This window comes from Lepus europaeus, chromosome 16 (assembly GCF_033115175.1).
Source record: "Lepus europaeus isolate LE1 chromosome 16, mLepTim1.pri, whole genome shotgun sequence".
Lineage (NCBI taxonomy): Eukaryota > Metazoa > Chordata > Mammalia > Lagomorpha > Leporidae > Lepus > Lepus europaeus.
The window spans coordinates 75,886,726-75,909,837 of record NC_084842.1 but is presented as its reverse complement, the minus strand read 5'-3'; the positions used below and the strand labels follow the sequence as shown (position 1 = coordinate 75,909,837).

At 37.0% G+C, this 23,112-nt stretch overlaps 1 protein-coding gene across 2 annotated transcripts in view; it reads left to right on the top strand.

The window, feature by feature from the left end:
• SLIT2 (slit guidance ligand 2) overlaps window positions 1-23,112 on the top strand; it is a 388,499-nt gene that overhangs the window by 262,271 nt on the left and 103,116 nt on the right. For both annotated transcript variants that reach the window (XM_062212660.1, XM_062212659.1), the window contains exons 8-9: window positions 480-643; window positions 2,933-3,071. In XM_062212660.1, coding sequence (XP_062068644.1) covers window positions 480-643; window positions 2,933-3,071 — 303 coding nt within the window. The remainder of the gene's footprint in view (window positions 1-479; window positions 644-2,932; window positions 3,072-23,112) is intronic.

Sequence of the window (23,112 nt, the reverse complement as noted above, 5' to 3'; positions counted from 1 at the left end):
AAGCTTTATCTACTTCCATGTTAAAAAAAAAAAAAAAAAAAAAATACGGCCAGCGCCGTGGCTCAACAGGCTAATCCTCCGCCTAGTGGCGCTGGCACCCTGGGTTCTAGTTCCGGTCGGGGCGCCGGATTCTGTCCCGGTTGCCCCTCTTCCAGGCCAGCTCTCTGCTGTGGCCCAGGAGTGCAGTGGAGGATGGCCCAAGTGCTTGGGCCCTGCACCCACATGGGAGACCAGGAGAAGCACCTGGCTCCTGGCTTCGGATCAGTGCGGTGCTCTGGCCGTGGTGGCCATTGGAGGGTGAACCAACGGCAAAGGAAGACCTTTCTCTCTGTCTCTCTCTCTCTCACTAACCACTCTGCCTGTCAAAAAAAAAAAAAACAAACAAACCACAAATATATATTATTATTAATGAATTCTCCTAGCTTGGAAAGAGCTGTGCTCTGTTTTCTTGTTTTCAACTTCTTTCCTCTCATTTTTAGTCGACTCCATTCGAACAACCTGTATTGTGACTGCCACCTGGCCTGGCTTTCCGACTGGCTTCGCCAAAGACCTCGCGTGGGCTTGTACACTCAGTGCATGGGCCCTTCCCACCTGAGGGGCCATAACGTAGCTGAGGTTCAAAAACGAGAATTTGTCTGCAGCGGTAAGGGCCAAAGACCATCACGTTGTTGTGTTACTGTGTGCTGTCATGTTGTGGAATGTGCAGAGTGCTTGCTTCAGGAGTTCCAGTGTCCACTAATGTGCACTTGTGCACTAACCACTCTATGGAGTGCTTCTTTTCGAGTGATAAGACATTTGGATGTGGTTGGCAACTTCTGATTCCTTGCACTTCGACCAAGCGGAAACATTTTCCAGTTTTCATTCCAGGGAAAATATAGGAAATGACGAGATTATGGTTCACTTGTGACTCACTATTTTCCATTTTTAGTACAAATTTATGTGTATACTTTTATGTTTACAATTTTGAAATGATTATCTAATCCTGAATCCCTGCATTGAAATTCAAAGAGTACTTCAATCACAAATGCAAGGTTATGAAAGACTTTTCACATATACATGTAAACTAATGGTTTAGTTCTTAAAAACAAATTAGTGACTAGTTTGATAAAAAGAACTGAAAACAAAAGTAAGACACAGACTCTGTAAATGCTATTAGCTAACATTTGCTGCTTTGTCGGGCTTGATTACCAATCTAGGTACTTCGTGTATATATTAACCTTATCTTCTCTTACAGCAACTGTGTAGGAAATAAAATATCATCTCTGTTAGAGGCTAAAGTGCTGTAAAAAGAATAACCTTGTCCAAGTTTATATGCTTGAGCATAAGGATATCAACCCAGAGAGTGTGATACTCATAGTACTTTAGATATTTTGTAGATATAGGGCTGGTTCTACTTCAGAATTTTTGTCCAAAATACAATAAAATAATTTGTAAATACAGTGACACTCATTTTCATCATGGGTTCTGCCGCTGAGGGCTGAACTAGCAACAGATCAAAAATATATTAAAAAACTGCATCTATACTGAGCATGTACTTTTCCTTGCCATCATTCCCTACATACTACAGTGTAACAACTATAGGCATGGCATTTATATTGTATTGGGTATCATCTGTAATCTAGAAATGATTTGCTATGTACAGGAGGATGTGCATAAATAATATGCCATTGCTATATCATTTTGCTTATAAAAGATAACTGAGCATCTGCGAATTTTGGTATCCATGGGAATCTTTTAGCCAATCTCCCATGAATAACAAGGGACAATCATAATGCATCATAAAGAGATAACAGGCATTTTTAAAAGAAGAACTGGGGAGATGTAGCTAGCACTTGAATCTATTTTATTTATCTCTTAATCCTTTTTGTATATTTTCTGCACTTTTTATAACCTAAACAAAATTCTCTTATAATGTCATTGAATTTTCTAAATATGTCTGATTGCTTTTTAAAAATTTAAAGAATGAAATGACTAACAATTCACTACTAACTTCTTTTTTCTCTCTTTACCTTTTCCTTCCTGTTTTCTAGATGAGGAAGAAGGCAAGTGTGCATTTCTTTCTTAGACTGAGAATATTTGTGTAAAGTTTGAAAACTTGTGGGAGCCGGGGTTCGCAGCTAGTGGCAGCCCCTTGCTTGCATGTCACTGTCACCAGGGCCCTTCCCTGCAGGCTTCTGGCCTACTCCAGATCCCATGCGTTCTTAGATGCCCACCGGTGTAGCCCACCGACACTCTGGCGGTTCTTCATTAAAACAATAGATCTCACTGCAAAATGATTTTTTCCCAAATGCTAAGTTGTAAAGGCACATATCCACAGGTAACTATGAATGCTAAAATTCTAAATCATGTAAAACCCAGAAAAAATGAAGTGCTAGAGATTATTATAACAACTTCAAAGAAAGCAGTAATTTTGAAACTATCTGACTTCAGACTTCACTCTCTGATTTTCTCCCACCTGTGTTGCCACATGGCTTCTTAATTGGAGCAACTGTTATGTCCGTTACGGTGAAGATTTTGCTGTTTTCCTTTCTTCTTTTTTTTTTTAAGACAAAGTAAACTAAGCCACATAAATTTGACAGTGACCATCCCTTATTTAACTGTATTAGAAATAAATATAGGTTAGTTTGAAACTGCCACTTTTTCAGGTTTAGAGTAGAATTCTGATTTTGAATATAAATTAAACCTTCTTCAAAAGTTTTTGTCAGATTTACAAATTACTGCTTTTCTGGCCCCATGTTAAAATCTCATTTGCTTTCTCTGAATATGGACATGAAAGTATCAATACATGTATCTTAACATGTAGGACCAGTTTATGATAGGCTAGCTAGAGATTTGTATTTCTGTTACATGCTTAGTTATTGGAACTTAGTCTGCATGTTTTGAAGTTATGAAGCTCAGAAAAAATATTATTTTCGTTTTGTTTCTCTTTTAGGTCACCAGTCATTTATGGCTCCTTCTTGTAGTGTTTTACACTGCCCTACCGCCTGCACCTGTAGCAACAATATTGTAGACTGTCGTGGGAAAGGACTCACTGAGATCCCCACAAACCTGCCGGAGACCATCACAGAAATGTAGGTGCCCTGGAATTCCCTCTTAGCCCTCTACTGCATAGGACACCAAGCAGTGCTTTTAAGAGATCCTGGGTTTATCAGTTGCACTTCTGACCAATTACCTTAGGCAGGTGTTCCAGTGAGGAGTGTATTGATCCTGACTCTCTTTGATTAAGTATCATGTTGGAGTGGCTAGGATTTTTTTTTTTTTTTTTGGCGTGGATAGAATGACCTATAGTACTTCTTTTTCTTCCCTTGGGAAGGTGTTATTAGACTGTTTAGGAAAAATGAGAGCACTCGTTTATTGCCTGACATTTTGTGAGTGTAGATCTGCTTGGGTCTGTATCCAGCTTGGGGCAACGGGAGTACAGAGAGGGATACAGGTAGAGAAAATTAGCCACAGAGCCACAGAACAGAAGGAGAGGCTGTTCTGCCTTCGCAAGAGCATGTGTCTTCAGATACTGTTTTACTGTTGTGTTTGGTTGACAGTTTGTGTAAGCAGTAATAGTGTTTAATGATAAATTAATAATGATGTTAATAAATTAATTATAAAATAATAAATTAATGATAAATTAAGAATGATATTAATTTATATAAATTTATAAATTGATAATGATAAAGATTTTTTAATTTTGGAGCATTTTTACCTATTTGAATCAATGATTACCCCCATTGAAGGCTTAATCCTCATGACAAGTTGTTGCATACATATTTTATATGCCATTGTGAAATGCATTTCCATGTACTTGCTTAGTGTAATTCATGTGGATAAAACAAGGTCACATCAGACGTGCAGTGGAGTGCTTGTACCACACTGGGAAATAAGCAGCAGAGAAACTCTACATTGGTTAATTAAGATAGCACCCCGCGACCATCCAACTCTTTGTATCATTGCTTCAGAGATCCATTCTAAATTGTACCTAAATAATTGGAATGTTTTGGTTGAAATAATGCTGTAGGACCAACTGCTTTTTAATTTTTTTTTGACAAGCAGAGTTAGACAGTGAGAGAGAGACAGAGAGAAAGGTCTTCCTTTTCCATTGGTTCATTCACCCAAATGGCTGCTACAGCTGGCGCACTGCAGTTGGTGAACTGTGCCGATCCGAAGCCAGGAGCCAGGTGCTTCCTCCTGGTCTCCCATGCGGGAGCCGGCCTTGTTTTAATTTTAATCAGTTATGTTAAGAGCTTCAGTGTGATTTGTAGATGCAGTTCTAGGAACATAATGATATTCCCCTCCTCCCTCCCTTCCCCACTTCTCCTTTATCCCTCCCCACCTCCTTCTTTCTCCCTTTCTCTTTTTTTTTAGATTTTGAAACAACATATTTTAAATTGACATTACAGTGGAAAGGCTTAATACTTCACCAAATAATAAGTTTAACAATAAAGATGCAAAAGACCCTAGTTTAGTGGAAATATAGACATTAACTATAAACAACATTTGAATGGAAAACTGACAATTTTACCCAAATACAGTAAATTGTAAAGTAATCACAGATCATTAAAACTATAGTAGTATAACATTCTTAGTTATTGGTTTGACAAAGGTATAAAACACAGTTTTACAAAACTATATTTACAGAAATACTGACACACAAAGACCTTTCTTTTTTCTTTCTTTTTTTTTCTTTTGTTTGTATTTTAAATTTTAGCTCCCACATATAAGGGAGAACATGCAGTATTTGTCTTTTCAAGTCCACCTTATTTCATTCAACATTATGTCCTCCGGTCACATCCATTTTGCTGCAAATGGTAGATTTCATTCTTTTTTATAGCTGAATAATATTCCACTTTGTATATATACCACATTTTCTTAATCCATTCATCTGATGATGGACACCTTAGTTGATTCCAAATTTTGGCTATTGTGAATAGTGCTGCTATGAACATGGTGGTGCAGGTATCTGCTTTGCTGTCCTGTTTGAAATAAATTTGGGACAACAGCCAAAATTTTTTTTTAAGTTTTTAAAATGTTTATGAATATAAAGAGAATGTATTCCATGTATTTCACAGGTAGAGTTCCAAGAAGATAACCATATTTCCCTCGCTCCCCTCCTCTCTGCCTCAATCCCCCTCTTCCTTCCTTCTTTTTTTTGGGGTTTGCTTTTTACAGAGATGTAGTTTCAATCCATTCAATAATTACAGGCTTAATTCACCACTAACTGCAATATTCAGTTCCACAGGAGTATAAACGAGAGCTAGAAACAGCAATCATATCACAAGATAGGACCAACCTCTTGTGATGGGCCTTCATAGTAAGCAAAAAAACCTACTCTCAAGAACTGTTAAAGTTTTACCAGTTCGTTTAGTGACTAACAAATTAACTGCTGCAGTTACTTTAGATGAGATTCAACTTTGTTCTCCTGATAACCCTGCTCCCCTACCCGCACCATTATTTTAAAGTTGTGAATATGTGCTAAACAGTGTGCTTAGAATTTTGGGACAAAAGATGTGCTCCGCTGCAGGGAATCTAGAATCTATGGATATTTGCCACAAAACACTGAATAATCTAGGCACATAACAATATAATTCTCAGCAAAATTTTAAATAAGGGAAGCTGAATCTTGGAAGAAGACTAAAGTATAGTTTGAGAAGTAGGTGAGCAAAGGGCAGGAGTGACATCATTCTGTTTGAGAGATTGTACTGCTGAACTTGATTAAACTAATAGGTTCATGTTGAGACATTGTCAAAACAATACCTAAAAAAATACATTTCCATCTACTTTTTAGACCGAAGATTACTGAAGTCCTTTTAAACTCATTCAGAATATATTAGTTGTGATGATATGATGAATAGATAGTAGAAAGACACCATAAATTTTTCTAAAGAAAGTCCGGAGTACTCGCTCATGCTCTCTCTTTTTTGGATTTATTTATTTATTTTTTGTTACTTGAAAGAGTTACAGAGAGAGTAGGAGTGACAGAGAGAGAGAGAGAGATCTTCCATCTACTGGTTCACTCCCCAGATGGTCACAACAACAAGGGAGCAGAGGCCCAGGGAGTTGGGCCATCATCATCTGTTGCTTTTCCAGGTGTATTAGCAGGGAGCTAGATCAGAAGTGGAGCAGCTGGGTCTTGAACCCACACCCATATTGGATACTGGCCCGCTGCAGACAGCAGGTTAACCTGCTACACCATAGCGCGGACTCCCTGACAACATGAATTTTTGAATAAAGAAATACTATATTCATATATCCAGGCATAGCATTTATTAACACACAGAACACAGTTATTTCAAAGCTGAGAGAATTCATTAATAATAATAATAAATGCCTGTACATGTGAATTCTCCTATCTTCCACCACGAGGCTAGCAAATTTGGCATGCAGTTAATGCCTATGAAGTAAGATCCAACTAAAGATACTACAAGAGATGAACACAAAAAGTTCATGATATTACAGAGTGTAAATCAGAGTCCAGGATACATGGTTAACTAGAGAAATGACGTGTTAGTTGAAGCTGCGTATGTACTTGCTGCTTACTAGCTCTCAGACTGCTGACAAGTTACGTATCATCTATGAGTCTGTCTCCACAGTGGAAACTTAAGGATTCTTGTCAATTTGAAATAAAATAGGTACCACACGAAGATTTGTATGTGCTTAACATATAGTAATTTTTCATAAATGATATCTGAATCCTGCCACCTTACTTGTGGAAATAACACCTCAACTAGGCCTTGGGAGATACGTGGTAAATGAAAGAACAGGGGTGAAAAAGTAACTTTCAAAATCAACACAACATAAGGAGCACAGGCAATGAAATTGAAAGCAAAAGACATTGTCAAATAGGAACTCAATTTTGTATCTGAGAGAGTACAGGAAAATAAATTGGAGCCACTCCATGGAAGGTCCTGATTGTGTGAGGATTTTGGACTCTGGAATGAATTTGAACACAGAAATTTTAATATGCGTCTTGCAGAAGTACTAGTCTGGCATTTGTGTTGCAGTGGTTTGGCGAAAGAATACAAAGCAGAGGGTTGGGGACGCATAGTAGGCCATTGTGTTGACTCAGAGGACATATCAAGGGAGCAGGAGCTAGCCAGTGGGAGTAGGCGTGGGTTCATGGAACCAGAGAAGACAGCTGATGTAGAAGCTGGATAAATGGGACTGGGTATTTGATGTGATGAGGAAGTAGTGGAGGAAAATGAACCAAAGCATGAGTAATGGGAGGTGATGGCTCTGTCTCTGCACATAGGACGGCCAGGATCAGCATGGGAACTCAGAAGGAAGATGAGGGTGAACTCTACTTGTGAATTACTGAATGAGCAGTAACATGTTTAAAGGTACCAAAATGAGAAAGACTGTAATAATTTTAGAGCAAGACAAAACCCTGGGGCAAAGATTTTAGTTTAATTAACAGAATAAAAGACAGAGTTGACAGTTGAATCCATCAGATGGCCAGGGGAAAGGAGATCTAGAGAAGAAAAGCCCAAGAACCTGAATAAAAACAGCAGAGGACTGCGAGAGGGTGGGAAAGATGGGGTGTCCAGGAAAGATGATCTGCAGACACAGATAGCGATGCTTGTGAACCAGCAGAAGTACGAGAGAACCTCTTGCACCTCGACCAGCTAGCTCTCGGAGGATTTAATTTTGATAGAGTGATAGGTAAGCAAGCCACTTCTCAGAGTCCTAAGCAAGGGACTGTTGGAAAGAGCACATATGCAGCTGCTTGGCCAAGAAATGATTTTTTTAAAAAGATAATCGTTGGCTATAAAGGACAGACTTAGATTTCTTTTAATATGAAACCTGCAACTATTAGAAAGCTGGAAAGAAAAAAATGGTTTTAGGGAGAAATGAGCATGTGAAAGTTAAATACAGTGTATGTGGCGCAAGATCATTCTGAACCCAGAAGGGAATTGGCCAACCCTAGATCATAAGAAAAGGGGAAGAAAAAATTACTGAGGCTTGACAAAGGGAGAAGAGTAAGTTGTAGAAATAATATATCGAAAGCAATATGAGACATTTAAAATGACTTATCTTCTTGTACTCTATTTTATTTTTTAACGTCAGGCTTTCCTTCTACTTTGTATGCTCAATAGATTTTGTATAATGGTGGAATGTAACAGCACAGAAGTTGCACTAAATAATATGTCCCATTGGGTTTGATTGTATTGAAGAGGTAGTATATCAAGTAAAGCAACAATAAATTACATTTATAAGTAGAGATGAAAACATATGTGAAGTCGTATGTGAATTTTACTTCTCTGATTATTACATTGTCAGCTTTATCAGTAGAGCATCTGGCAATAAGTCATATTGATATTTAACTCTAGCACAGTACCTCTATTATCATTTATTATAGTGGCATATCTTACTAGCTTGGTAATGCAATTCTTTTATTTCTCTTATTTTTATAAGAAATTAGTATTTGTAAGATGTGGAAATAAAGTTATATACATCTTTATACTTTATAGAATAGAATATTCTATATAGAATACTAGAAGTTATAAACTTCTCACATAATTCAGTTTTTTGGAAAGCTATGTTTTACTCATCATTTTCAGTAGAAATGTTTATAGCAACTTATCGGCTATTTCAGTCAACAATGTTGACTTCACTTTCTGTTGTGTATTGCCTTCATTCTAGAAACTGTATCACAATATAATTCTACAAAAGAAAGTATGCATGTGCTATACTGTCTAGAAACTGAAAATATGAAAAACTGAGGGTAGAAAAATATGGCTTTTTATTTTCTGATTTGTTAGTAACTATAGATTCATGCCTCTTATATTTGCTAAAACAGTTACTTTTAGTTGAATGCTTAATTTTAAAAATTTTATTTATTATTGATTTGAAAGACAGAGTTATAGAAGAGAGAATGAGAATTCTTCCTTACTCTGATTCATTCCCCAAATAGCCACAACAGTCAGGGCTGGTCCAGGCCAAAGCCTGAAATTCTGTCCAGGTCTCCCATGTGGATGGCAGGGGCCCAAGCACTTGGCCATCTTCCACTGCTTTCCCATGCACATTAACAGAGAATTAGATCAGAAGTGGAGCATCCAGGACTCTTAAACACCTTCCCACCATAGGTGTTGCTAGTATTGAAGCTGGTGACTTAACTTTCTGTACCACAGTTCTGGCCCCTAAATCAATTATTTAAAAATCTATATATAGGCCGGCGCCGTGGCTTAACAGGCTAATCCTCCACCTTGCGGTGCCGGCACACCGGGTTCTAGTCCCGCTTGGGGCACCGGATTCTATCCCGGTTGCCCCTTTTCCAGGCCAGCTCTCTGCTGTGGCCCAGGAGTGCAGTGGAGGATGGCCCAAGTGCTTGGGCCCTGCACCTGCATGGGAGACCAGGAGAAGCACCTGGCTCCTGGCTTCAGATCAGCGTGATGCGCAGGCCGCAGCGGCCATTGGAGGGTGAACCAACGGCAAAAAGGAAGACCTTTCTCTCTGTCTCTCTCTCTCTCACTATCCACTCTGCCTGTCATAAATAAATAAATAAATAAATAAAAATTTTTTAAAAAATCTATATATAAAAAAGAAGTAATATTTTAAGTCTAGAATTAGAATAATTTAGAGAATGAAGAATAGATTAATATTAATGTAATATCTTGTTTGGATGCTGAGTATACGTTATATCACTGGATTTCCTTATAGTCTTATGACAAGCATTCAAGAATTAAATAAAACAGGAAAGCCAATATAGAGGCATGTTCAATGTAAAGGCTGGTGGTTTTCTGCAGGGAGCCACGTTAGACTGATGCTTTTGTTGTGGCCCAGGGTTTGCCTTCCCATCTGTAAGCTAGGAATTTGATTTTGACTACATATCATATTTTGTAATAATATATGTGTTTTTAAATATGTCTTCCCTGATAAAGTATAAGCTCTGTGAAGGCAGGAATTTGTTCCGTTGTGATCACTACTGAATACTCAGTAACAAATCCCTTGGCACACAATAGACACTGGGTAAATAGTTGATGAGTATTTATAAATTAATTTAAAATTTAAAATTATTTTAAATTTTAAAATTTAAGCACTTAGAACAGATTTATCTCAGAAAGGATGTAGCTCATTAACCAAGATTAATAAGTAAAACCTGCAGGAGTAGCATTTTCTTTCTCAGTAGACAAACGGATGCTTCTTGAGAAAAAATGGGAAGAAAAGATGAAGGGAACAGAATGGTTGATGGCATGGGCTAAAATGGAGATGTAGTACTAAAACTTCACTAGTTACCTTTCCCTGTCTCCATACTGGTTGGATTCTACTCTTTACCTGTTTCTAAGCTCTTCCTCTCTGTTTTCCTCTGATCAACCCAGCATCTAATAGGTAGTCTTCTAGACTTCTAATGCCTCTGGCTGTTGAACTCAAATTTCTCAGACTGACAACTGCATTCTACTGTTGAAAGAGAGAGAAGCTCAAAAAAGTTTAAAAACCTTGTGTTTTCTTTAAGTTCAATTGTAAAGTGATTAAACTGGAAACATTTGACTCCAGAGCCTGTGTTCCTTCTTTGATCAAGCTGGGACTTATTGGGATATTACAGAAGAGAAAATTGGGAAAATCATGGTACAGAGGAAAATAGGACAAGAGAATCTTCAAAATCTTTCCTAGGAGGAGAACTTAAAAAGAGCAGAGAGACAGACAAGGTATTAAAATGTACAAATGTTTGTAAAACGAGGGCAGTCCCAGGTTATTTTATATCTCTTACTAATATAATGTCATCTTTTCTGCTCTGTTAAGTTCTATTTTTGTGTATTATGTTTGCCCAGAATTTAACACATTTTAATTTGAAATTTTGACTAGTGTCAACTAGTTCGCCTATAAGCATGACAAGAGTGAGGACATTTCTATTTCTTTGACCATTTCTGCTGCAATAGTTACCATTCCTTGAGTGGGGAGAAGGGCAGATGGAAGGGCTCCTATCACACCATCAGGAGAGCCTCCCGTATTTGATTCCTTACATAGAAAAACATTTCAAAGGAATGTGGACTAATGGAGAGGAGAGAGCAGGGAAAAATGGAACATGTAATATATAATAAAATCAGATGTTAAGAAAGAAGCTGTAGCTCCCCTGAAAGCTTCTCAGCACTTTGCTGCTTTGAGCTCTTCTGGTTGAAAACCTTGTTCCCAAATGGATGGGCTGCTTAAGCCAAGTCTGACATGATCTGGTCCATAGTAGCAAGATCATTTGTAGCAAATTGAGTCTGTATATATCAGATCCTCAGAATCAGTGCTTAGATCACACTTTTAAAGTATAAACCTTTGGATATGATATAATAGATTGCTGTAACGTAGACATTTAGTTGTCTTAATTCACAAAAAGGTCTTCTGTGGCATATCACCTCTTCAAGTCATTATACAGAAATTCTATAAATCATGGAGCACAGCCAGGACCTGGTTCTAACTATTTAATATATCTTCTTTTCTGTTGTTTGCTCATGGCTGCCTTTTCAGGGCTCAGAAACTGGGAGCCAAACAGTTCTTTTCTACAATTTGTCTGAAAGATGTACATCAAGGAAGACTTCAAAGGACGGAAAGGGATAGAGTGGTAGCAGTTCTTAAGCCTAAGGCAAGACTTCTGGGTGTGTCCAAAAATATACTGCGGATTCCAGAAGTTGTAAGCCTTACTGAGTATGCTAATCAAAGTGGAGAAATGCAAGAGAAACACTTTGTTGAGTAAACCCACTGAACTCTATCTAATAATGCAAAAGGCCCTTTAGAAGAGATGTGCAAAGAAGGAGGTTAAGTATTAGCCTTGGAAGTATTTTTGTTCCTTTTCTATCCTCTGCATCGCTAGCATGTGTAATTTTAAAGGAATAACATTGAGGATGATTCTTGAATACTGTAACTGATTACAACTGCGTTTATGATACTGTATATAATTTTGAACATTTCATTTTGTCAATTTCTGTTTAGACAAATACTTAATCTCATGGACATCTGTTTTTCATATGATTTAAAAATTTGGACCTTCTGAAATTTTATTCTTCAATTCTCTCAAACAATACTTACACAATTTTCAAACTACATATTTCAAAGTTATCTGACATGTAGTAAGGGATATGGAAGCTAGATTTGATCAGTTTGCCTATCACCTATCGAGGTGTGAAAAGAATTTTTAAAAATACTCAAGAAATCAAACATGACTGTTTGATTTTTTAGTATCCACTTAGTAAAATCTTAACTACCAGCACAGTTAGGTTGTGTTACTAGTTAATTTTATTAGGCCAATTTTTATTTATTTTTTTTTCTTTCTTTTTTTTTTAACTTTATTTAATGAATATAAATTTCCAGTATACAGCTTATGGATTACAATGGCTTCCCCTTCCCATAATTTCCCTCCCACCCGCAACCCTCCCCTCTCCCGCTCCCTCTCCCTTTCCATTCACATCAAGATTCATTTTCAATTCTATTTATATACAGAAGATCAATTTAGTATAAATACTTCAACCGTTTGCACCCACATAGAAACACAAAGTGAAACATACTGTTTGAGTACTAGTTATAGCATTAAATCAAAATGTACAGTACATTAAGGACAGAGATCCCACATCAGGAGCAAGCGCACAGTGGCTCCTGTTGTTGACCCAACAAATTGACACTCTAGTTTATGGCACCAGTAACCATCCTAGGCTGTCGTCATGACTTGCCAAGGCTATGGAAGCCTTCCAAGTTTGCCGACTCTGATCATATTTAGACAAGGTCATAAAAGACAGAGTGAGGATAGTAACCAATGATCCTAAGAGTGGCCTTAACCAGGTCTGAACAATTATACAGCATTAAGTGGGGAAGAGGACTATCAGTACACACAGGTTGGGAGTAGAGCCATTGGTGGTAGAGTAGAGGTTATGATTACAAAGGAATGAGGCCCAAGTGCACTAGACAGGGTCTAGAACAAAGGACAGAGTCATTATTAGAGGAGCTAAGAAAGGTGCTGTCTAAGCTACAATTAAGTTTTCTGATTGAGAGGCAAATAGAACCTGATAGAAGGGGCTTGATAATAATCTGTTGGGCTTTAGGCCTTGTAAGTTAAGAGGCCCAGACCTATCTATCTCTTCACATGGGGTATATCCTAAGGGAGGTGTGAACCTCCTAGGGGAAGGCACTCTGTTGACTTTCATTACTTGGCTGGCCTGGGAGGAGAGCTGGCCAGGTAAAGGCAGGGGGCATCTCTAACAAGAAATTTACAGTTCTGCCTGCAATGTTGCTGACCCTACTTGGCTGTCCCCTCAACTGCAGTGGTCACTTTGGAAGTTGGGCTGAGTGAAGGGCTTTTCAGCTTGGAGCCAATAAGATCTGTGGCTCTGACCTGGGCATCCTTCGATTCCAGGGCAGGTCCATTTCCAGTGATCCAACTCTTGACAGAGCTGCCAGGGCTCTTCACAAGCTGACTTCTGCTGAAGCCCAGGCTTACCACATTGAAAGCCACTGCAGTGGACTGGCCTGTTGGGTCTCCTTGAGGGCAGATCACTGTACAGATCAGCCATTAATAGGCCTGCCACCCATTGCTTCTGATGCCTAGCTTTCTTTTCCTCCTGGTTTGTGTTAAAGCAGACCAGACGATGCAAGTCAAGGGAGTGCCCGTGTCCCATCTCTAATCTTTGGTGGCCTGAACTACAAGTCTATAGTCACAGGCATGTTCTGTAGTAGTTTTTCTAAGGTAGACAATGCCCATGAGGAAAATTATATTCTCACTTTAAAACTTTCTTTCCCTTTGGTCTGAAAGGGAGTTTTTTTTTTTCTACTTACTGAATACAGTTTTCAATTAGGCTAGTTGTTCATTACATGTGTAGGATACCTAAATTATTTAGACAATGGTAACAAAATATTTAAGAAAACCATATGATATCGTTTTAAGATATAACTTGACATAAAGAACTAAATTTTCCATAAAGTGACTTTGTCTTGTTAAATAAGTCAGTTGGGAATTTCAAAGTAAAATTGTTTTCAATGTGAGAAGATTAGTTATTTCACTATAATAGTACTTTAAATATAGTTATATTCAACTTGGGGATACTAAATGCAATAGATGCTACATAGAGTTCAGAAAATATTATAAAAGTAAAAATTAGACCAATTGTACCTGAGTCAGTAGTTTTACTAGGGCATTTGTTAACAACTAGGGCACTTGTTAGCATTTTGTAGTTTTCAAAATTCCTGATGTTTTTGTTACTTCAAATCCAACCACAGAATTAGCTACCGAGTGGAATGACTTTGGCTACACATTTTATGTTTTTATAATTGGATGCTCTGCAGTGTAGCTAATTTGACAACACTCAGTATTTTATGCCTATTAGAAATGAATATAGCATAAATTTTTAAAGATATCTTGTATCATACTTGTCACTACATGATAAGAAATTACAGAATAATTTTGAAATTAATCAGTTTCACTGCATTTCTGTTGAAACAGAATGTAGGAAACTATATATTCTCTAAAGGTTAGCAGAAAAAAATTTTTCATTTTTTTACTGTAGGAAATAGTTTTGTTGGTTTACATATATAAATTGGTTTCAAATACAAAGCTATTATTCTGCTATACTAAATTAGAATTACTTTTGCAAATTTTGCTGTGAGAGCTTCATAAAAGCAGAAATAAAGAATATATTCCCTAAGTACTATGAAAGGGCCAGTATTTCTTTATCAAATAATATTTTGCCCAGAAATGTCATGAAATCTTAGGATGAAAATAGAGACATCATCAAGTATATATGCAAGTCAATATTATTTCTTGCATGTACCAACATACACAGGCCAGAAAACAAAACAGCATGAATTCTTTCAGGATTGTTTCATCATATGAATAAGCATAAAGTTATTTTATGTAAAAGAATTTTTTAAAAAATTTTTACATTTATATAAAGTATAAAAATTTCATATATTTTCATATATACAGTTTTAAGAGCATAATATTGTTCACTGTTATTTTATTTCTTTATGTTTTTTAGATTATATTTTGTTTTTTTAAGATTTACTTATTAATTTATTTTAAAGACAGAGTTACAGAGAGACAGAGGCAGAGAGAGAGAGAAGTCTTCCATCTGCTGGTTCAGTCCCCAAATAGCCACAACAGCTAGAGCTGGGCTGATCTAAAGTCAGGAGCCAGGAGCTTCTTCCAGGTCTCCTACACAGGTACAGTGGCCCAAGAACTTGGCCATCTTCCGCTGCTTTGGCAGGCCATAGCAGAGAGCTGGATTGAAAGTGGAGCAGCTGGGACTGGAACTGGCGCCCATATGGGATACCAGCGCTGCAGGCGGAGGCTTAGCCCACTATGCCAGAGCACCGGCCCCTAGATTATATTGTCTTAAATTTTCATATCATCATGTTATAAGAGCCCAGAGAAAGGCATAATAATTTAGCTTCCTAAAGAATGCAGAGCATCAGTTCATTATATAGCCCCAAAAGAGCCCTTCAGTACATTTGACATCTCATCTTAATGCTTAGGTTTCTGTAGCCAGTCTAAGACTGTCCTTCAGCAAGTAGTTCCATAGGGAAAAACTCTAAGATATATTATGTAAACTAAAAGTATAGTTCCATGTGCCATTTCTGAGTTCACTAGTAATTACTGGAGTATTTCCACCTTTATTTTGGCATAATTCCCAAGTTACTATGTATAGCATCAGCATCTTAATTACCATTTAAAGAAATGGTAGAATAATTACCTTTAGAAGGTTACATATTTCCATTAGTTAGAAAAACTATTTTTTATTAAAACATTGGTCATGATATGAAAATTATTTGTACCTACTACCCTCTAACTTATTTTTTATTGATGGCTAATTCCCTCAAAAGTTATATTATTGCTTGTATAATTTATATGGAGACACACATTTATATGCAGTTTATTTAGTTGTGTGATCATTCAGAGATAATGTCTGGCCAACCAGCCATAGAAGGCATGCAGAATCACTTGGTCTGGCCCCGGCAAGGCATCCACAGAAGGATTCAAAATTCAGTAAATCTATAGCAGGCTAATTTTTAAGTCAATGATTTTGTATTGCCCATGAATAATGTTATCAATATCCAAATAGCCCTTGGCAGTCAAAGGTTCCCTATCCTTGAAAGCAAATGGCCTTTGTTTATACTGTAATGACTTTTTAAAAAATGTATTTATTTATTTGAAAGGCAGAGTGACAGAGAGGCAGAGACAGAGAGAGAAAGTGGGTCTTCCATCACTGGGTCACTGCCCAAACGGTTGCAATGGCTTGAGCAGGGCCATCCGAAGTCGGGAGCCAGGAGCTTCTTCCGAGTCTTCCACAAGAGTACAGGGGCCCAAAGACCTGGACCTTCTTCTACTGCTTTCCCAGGCTATAGCCCAGAGAAGGATAGGAAGTGGAGTAGCCAAGACTCGAACTGGTGCCCACATGGGATGTTGGCACTGCAGGTGGCGGCTTTATCCACTACACCACAAGGCCAGCCCCTGTAATGAATTTTTTAAGAGAAAAATACAGGAGGCTAAAATAAACTTTTGTAATACTAGTTAAGAAGTGAAAATGAGGCCAGCGCCATGGCTTAACTGGCTAATCCTCCACCTTGCGGCGCTGGCACACCGGGTTCTAGTCCCGGTTGGGGTGCCGGATTCTATCCCTGTTGCCCCTCTTCCAGGCCAGCTCTCTGCTATGGCCCGGGAAGGCAGTGGAGGATGGCCCAAGTCCTTGGGCCCTGCACCCGCATGGGAGACCAGGAGAAGCACCTGGCTCCTGGCTTTGGATCAGCGAGATGCGCCGGCCGCAGCAGCCATTGGAGGGTGAACCAATGGCAAAAAAGGAAGACCTTTCTCTCTGTCTCTCTCTCTCACTATCCACTCTGCCTGTCAAAAAAAAAAAAAAAAAAAAAAAAAAAGAAGAAGAAGTGAAAATGAGTATAGTAACACTATAAATATTTGGAAGGAAAAAATTTTGAAATTACAATAGAGATTAAAATGGTAAAGAAAAACAGAGACCCCAACAAATTTTTTTTAAAAGTCCAAAGAGAGGTAAATACTAATGCAATAGAAAAATGTGTGAAAGTAGCTTCTCTTTTTTTAAGATTTATTTATTTATTTGAAAGTCGGAGTTACACAGAAAGAGGAGAGGCAGAGAGAGAGAGAGATCTTCCATCCGATAGTTCACTCCCAAATTGGCTGCAAAATGGCTGGAGCTGCGCTGATCTGAAACTAGGAGCCAGGAGCTTCTTCCCGGTCTCCCACACGGGTGCAGCGGTCCAAGAACTTGGGCCATCTTCTGCTGCTTTCCCAGGCCATAGCAAAGCTGGATCAGAAGCTGAGCAGCCGGGACTAGAACTGGTGTCCGTATGGAATGCCAGCGCTTCAGGCCAAGGCGTTAACCCACTCCACCACAGCACTGGCCCCCTAAAGTAGCATGTGTATGCTCTCAATAAATATTTTTGTGTACCTGCACTATATCAGGTAATAAGGATGAAACGACACAGTCCAGCCATCAAAATGTTTGTGGTGTAGAAAATTGAATATTTATGCCAACAGTTCTGCAAGTTGTCTAATCAAGAAGATAGGTGTGCACAGAGAACTTAGAGAAGAGGCTACTTGATCTGCTTGGGATAATAAAGTAAGCTTCAGATGTGAGAGTGAGTTTACAGCCAGAGAAACAGGGCTTTTCTAGACAGAAAAGTCCTAGGAAAGTGAGAGTGATGTTTTGTGGAGAACTTAAATGTTTGTGATTCCTTGAACATAAATCTGAAGGCAGATCTTGACGATTAGTCTGTCCTGATGACAATAGGATATGAAGAAAAAAATTTAGCAATATAGCAGCATGGTTCGAAGTTGTTGTTGTTTTTAGAAAAATTAACATGGAGTAGGGAGTGGTGTAGAGGCAGTGATCCCACTGAGAATCTGAGAGGAGCAGTTTCTCTAAGAGGTGATGAGGGGGACTCAGCATCAAGTCATAATGAGAGGATGTCCAGAAGAGGATAAATATTGTTAGAGGACTACAAATAGCTAGTGCCAGGGAACATGATTCCCCCAAAAGGGGTAGGGAATCTTTTCTCTGCCCAGTCATTTGGATAGTTGTAACGTAAGTTATGGGCCATACACAATTATCAACTTAAAAATTAGCCTGCTATAGATTTATTGAATTTCAAATCCTGCCCACGGTTGCCCTGGCAGGGCCACACCAATAGGTTCTGTGAACTTTGCCCAAACCTCTTCAGGGAAAGTAAGAACTGTATATGTGTGAAAGTAAGAACTGTAAAGTAAGAACTGTATATGTGTGAGATGTCACGATGTTACTCATTGTCAGGATGAATTAAATCATCATTTACTTCTTGAAAATTCTGTAACAGATCTATAGTTAATCAACTGGAGAGAATGAGCTGAGAATTCATGAAGTTCAAATGCTACTAGTAATCAACATGTGATCTGCTTTTAGGAAAAAGACCTTGGAAACATGATTGGGTTCAGGGGTGCCAGAGAATACATACTCATTGAGGAACATGGTTACAGAAGTGATGTATAAAACTATTTACGTATTATTTTTAAACCAGAGGAAAGTGTTTTTTTAAAACAAGAACATTATGCGAATAAGAGACAATGCATTGCCTGAATCATAGTAAGTTTCCAAAAGGCTTTAGTGATTGAGAAACAGAACCATAGTACCTCTGAGTGTTTTTCTCTCGTGAAAAGAAATATTATAGATGAAAACTTGGTTTTACTGACATTGTGTTCTCCATCACCCTGAAATCCAAGGCGAAATCCACTAATTATGTGTGAACACCCATTTCTGTTTTAGGGGAGTTTTGCTTTAATTTTCTCTATGACTAAGCTATTTGATTGTGTATACTGAGTTTCCTTGTATTTGAATACATGTCCCTGTGAATACAGGCAAGAAAATTTTAGCACTGTTTAGAAGGTAGGCGCGCGCACACACACACACACACGCATGCTTTTCTATTCTAAATACATAAAGACAAAATGGAAAAAGTCATTTCTTTACTATGAAAACATCGATTAAATTTACACTTGGAGGAATGTATCCTACAATGACATCATAAGAAATTAAATAAGATTAAGGAAATGGATGCTTTTCAGGAACAAGTCAGTCCGAGACAGGGATGGCTGATAATCAATTAGTATGGACACAGTCCTCACTAAGGCAAAAATGCTAGCTCTATTCAAAATATGTCCCGAGAGGCCAATAAATTTATTAAACCTGCAAAGTTCTGGACAATTACCAAACAGAAATAATGCTGAAGTCTAAAATGCATTGGGCCATTTTATGTCAAGACAGATGAAGGATTTCAGTGCCATGTGTTTACTGCTGAAGTTGGAAGTAACATTCCAAAGATATAAAGTACTTTATGATTATTATGTAATAGGCAATAGAATTCCTAATGTCAAAGGAACATTGTTGCTTCCTCCTGTTCAATGTTGAGATGTTACCTAGATACAAAGATGTGTTGGCCACACTGAGCAGTTTAAGATTCAGGAGCTATAGTCATTCAGCCTCCCCTCCCTTTGCTCTATTAAATCTATGTTGTATTCTGTGGCAGCTGTTTTTGCCATTTATGTTAAAAGCAGATGGAGAAAATGCAAAGAACTGTCACTTTTATTGCCATGTATAATCAGCATCTGGGCTCTATGTAACAGACACAATCAATCCAAACATACACTTTATTGGGTATTGTAAAAATTTTTTGGTTTCTAAGATAGTCTTCAAATCAGAGAAAGTGCTATTTTAAGCATGGTGATCATGGAAATGGCAACCAGTTGTATTTTTTTTCAGCCTTGATGTGAATGATATATAGATATATCTGTTTAATATACAGTTACTTAGGTATTTGTATAGCCATATTGCTAATTTGTTTTGAAACATTATTGGGAATTATACATGTTTATTTCACACTAGAGATCAAATCATATGTCAAGCTTATACCTTTCAATGATATCTGTTTATGACTAATTTATACTGTAGCCATTTTATTATATAATGCTGTAAATATCTGTGATTATGCATGTACAAAGATATCCTCATAATTTTATTCTCTTGCCTTTTTATATGAGAAAATATAACCTTTATTTTCTTTCATTTCATACAACTTTTATGAAAACATTTATGATAAATTCTATTTTTCTCATTTCTCAGGAAGAGAAACAAACAGAGAAGGAAAATAACTTTAGCAAGGTTTATGGAGCTAATCAGTGGCAGATCCATGTTATAAGACCAAAGTTCATACTTTTAATCACCAAAGGACACACATTTTTATTTTTATGTATGCATATACACAAAGCCTATAATATTTCTTGAAGAGGGGGATATTTAAGGTTTCACATGTGGGTATTATTTCATATGGTTTGTCAAAATAATTTGATGGGAAAAATATTTAGAGCTCAGCAGAAGAATTGAATGCCAGTGAGCTTAAATTGTCATTTAAATATGCTAATATCATTTAATACCTTGTAAATGACTTCAGAACTAAGTTGGCTTTTTTAATTGCCCAATCATGCTGTGTATTGTGTACTCTGCTGATGTAAGGTCTGCATGCTGATAACCTCTATAGAGAATTTAATATGGCACATAGTCCATCAGTGTGCAAGTGACAGAATTGGAATTCACTGGAATGAAAGTTAGACCTGCACATAATTGCCAATCCTGAAGGTCTTATGTCCTAAAGAGAGCATATCCTAGGATTTTACATTTTCTATGATATTTAAAATAGACACCAAAAACTGAGACATGTTGTTTGCTGTTAGCTATTTTGGAATTCTAAAGGTATGAAAACATGTTACACAAAGTAGTAGTAATAAGAGAGTGGATGGACAAAGATATGAGTGATAGTGATGAAAAGGAAACATACTTTTTTGATTGAACCAGTTAGAAATGTGTCTCCATTTTCTGATCTTGTTGAACATGTCATTAAAATTTTCTTTTAATTTTGAAGAAGTGGTAACAGCCATTTCTTTGATATGGGTTGATTGATGGGTGGATGTATAGATGTATAAATACAGACATACATGAATATTTCTTAAAAAGCTTGGGAAATAGAATTAATGGATTATTATATGGATGTAAAACATTGTGAAAAGGATGCATTGGAAAAAATTATGAATTTTCTATGAATTTTGAAGACTGCCTGCATGCATGCAATCCTGTGTGTGTGCATGTGTAATAAAATATTTTGGAAGCATGGATATAAAGTCAGTGGAAAATAGATAGCTATACATGAAAACTTGCTCCTTGTAATATGAGATTTATATGATTTTTCCCCTCTACTCACTTTACTAAATCTATGTTTACTTTCAAACTCAAAATACTCAGTTTTCTCTGAAGGATGGCATTTGGAAGGCTCTTAATTATGGTAGATTTCATCCTCAGCATGCAAATACATCCTACCCATCACACTATCTGTTTGTGTAACCCTGAAATGTGTTTAATTAGATTCTTCATGGAACAATGGGTTCAAATTTGTGCTCTATAAAGTTCAGCAGATTCTGTGCTATTAAAGCAGATTAAGAGACAGCAAAACTAAAAATGGAAATTTATTTGTTTCTTATTCTTTTACTTTAACCTGAAAATGTTAATATTTTTTCTCTTTTTTTATAATTGGCTTAAATGTCCTCCCCATTAGTAGGAGGGAGAACACAATTTAATTTAAGCAGTGTTTGTAGTTTTGCAAATATATTCTAAAGTTCTTGAAAGGAAAAAATACCATTTATACTAAAGATTTACAATTTTCAGGAGGTACATATCCATTTATTATTTGTCCACTAAAAAGGATACAACAGACATTTTGAAATGTTTTAAAATTTATTGTTTGACATCTGTCAGTGGAAGAATATTTTTCTGGCTGAGAATCTGTCTCTTGGAAGGATGCAATTGTATTTTGCCTTGGATTGCTGAGATAGCACAATAAAAACCAATTAGCTGCTGAGTCAGTATGAATAGCCATATAAACTCTATTTCCAATACTCAGTTTTTGGTAAAAGTTTGAAAAATAAATAGATAAAGAAAAACAAGCAACTCTATTGTACATGTCATTGTTTAGCTTCCTGTTTTATTGCAGATATTTTGCAATATGAAGACTGGATCATGGTGTATTGTGAAAATGTAGTATCTGTGCAGCATCACTGTGTTATGTTTGAAGTACTATTCTTGTATAAGAAATTGCATGCTATTTGACCATTAATTCTTATTTTAAAAATTTACTTGAAACCCAGAGGGAGAGGGAGAAGAAGAGGGAGAGGGAGGGAGAGAGGGAAGGAGAGAAAGAGAAGGGGACCTTCCGATTTGCTGATTCACTTCCCAAACACCCAAAATAATGTCTAGCTAGAGCTAAAGCTGGGAGCCTGGCACTTAATCCAAGTCTCCCATGTTGATGGTGGAAGGCAGTCACTTATGCATTCATTACCACACTGCTCAGGATCTGTATTAGCAGGAAGCTGGAGTCCAGGGATGCAAATGGGTTTCAGACCCATGCATTTCTGTGTGGAATGCACTGTTAGATTAAATGTCTTTGTTGAATGGCTTTTCGAGTATGCATTTTTTAAAATAAAAATCCCCAGTTTTTGTTTATATTTTTGTGTCCATTAATATGGGTAATTTATCAGTGAAATTAATTGACAAGTACAAACTATAGCATATATTTGAGTACCCTTAGAACAACTAGTGATCATTGTAAGTATTCTGGACTCTAAGACATTCAAGTAATAAAATCACTTAAAATTTTCCAAGGAAGACCTTCATTTACATGAAATGATAGAATTCATTTGAACCACATTTGTGAGCTGGAGTCACTGACATTTCAGAGCTCTTAATACTGAATATGGCTTTAAAAACTATATTTAGGAAATATGCTTTGAAATCTGTCAATAATTTTTATTAATAAAAGCTCGATATCATTATGAACATTTCTGATTTTGATCATCATTGAATTCCAGTTATACAGCATAATGTTTTGCACCAGATATATATAAAATATGTGTAGAGTGTATTAATGTATTATGACTGATTCCTTTAGACTCTTTTCAAGGACCTGAAATGATATTTATAAAAAGTATATGAACTGGCTATGAGTTACTGTTAAAAGAAATCTACCAGTTAGTAACAAATATTAATTTTTCCTCATCATAGTCCTATGCCGTTGTGAATAAATCTTCAAACACTGAAATGATGT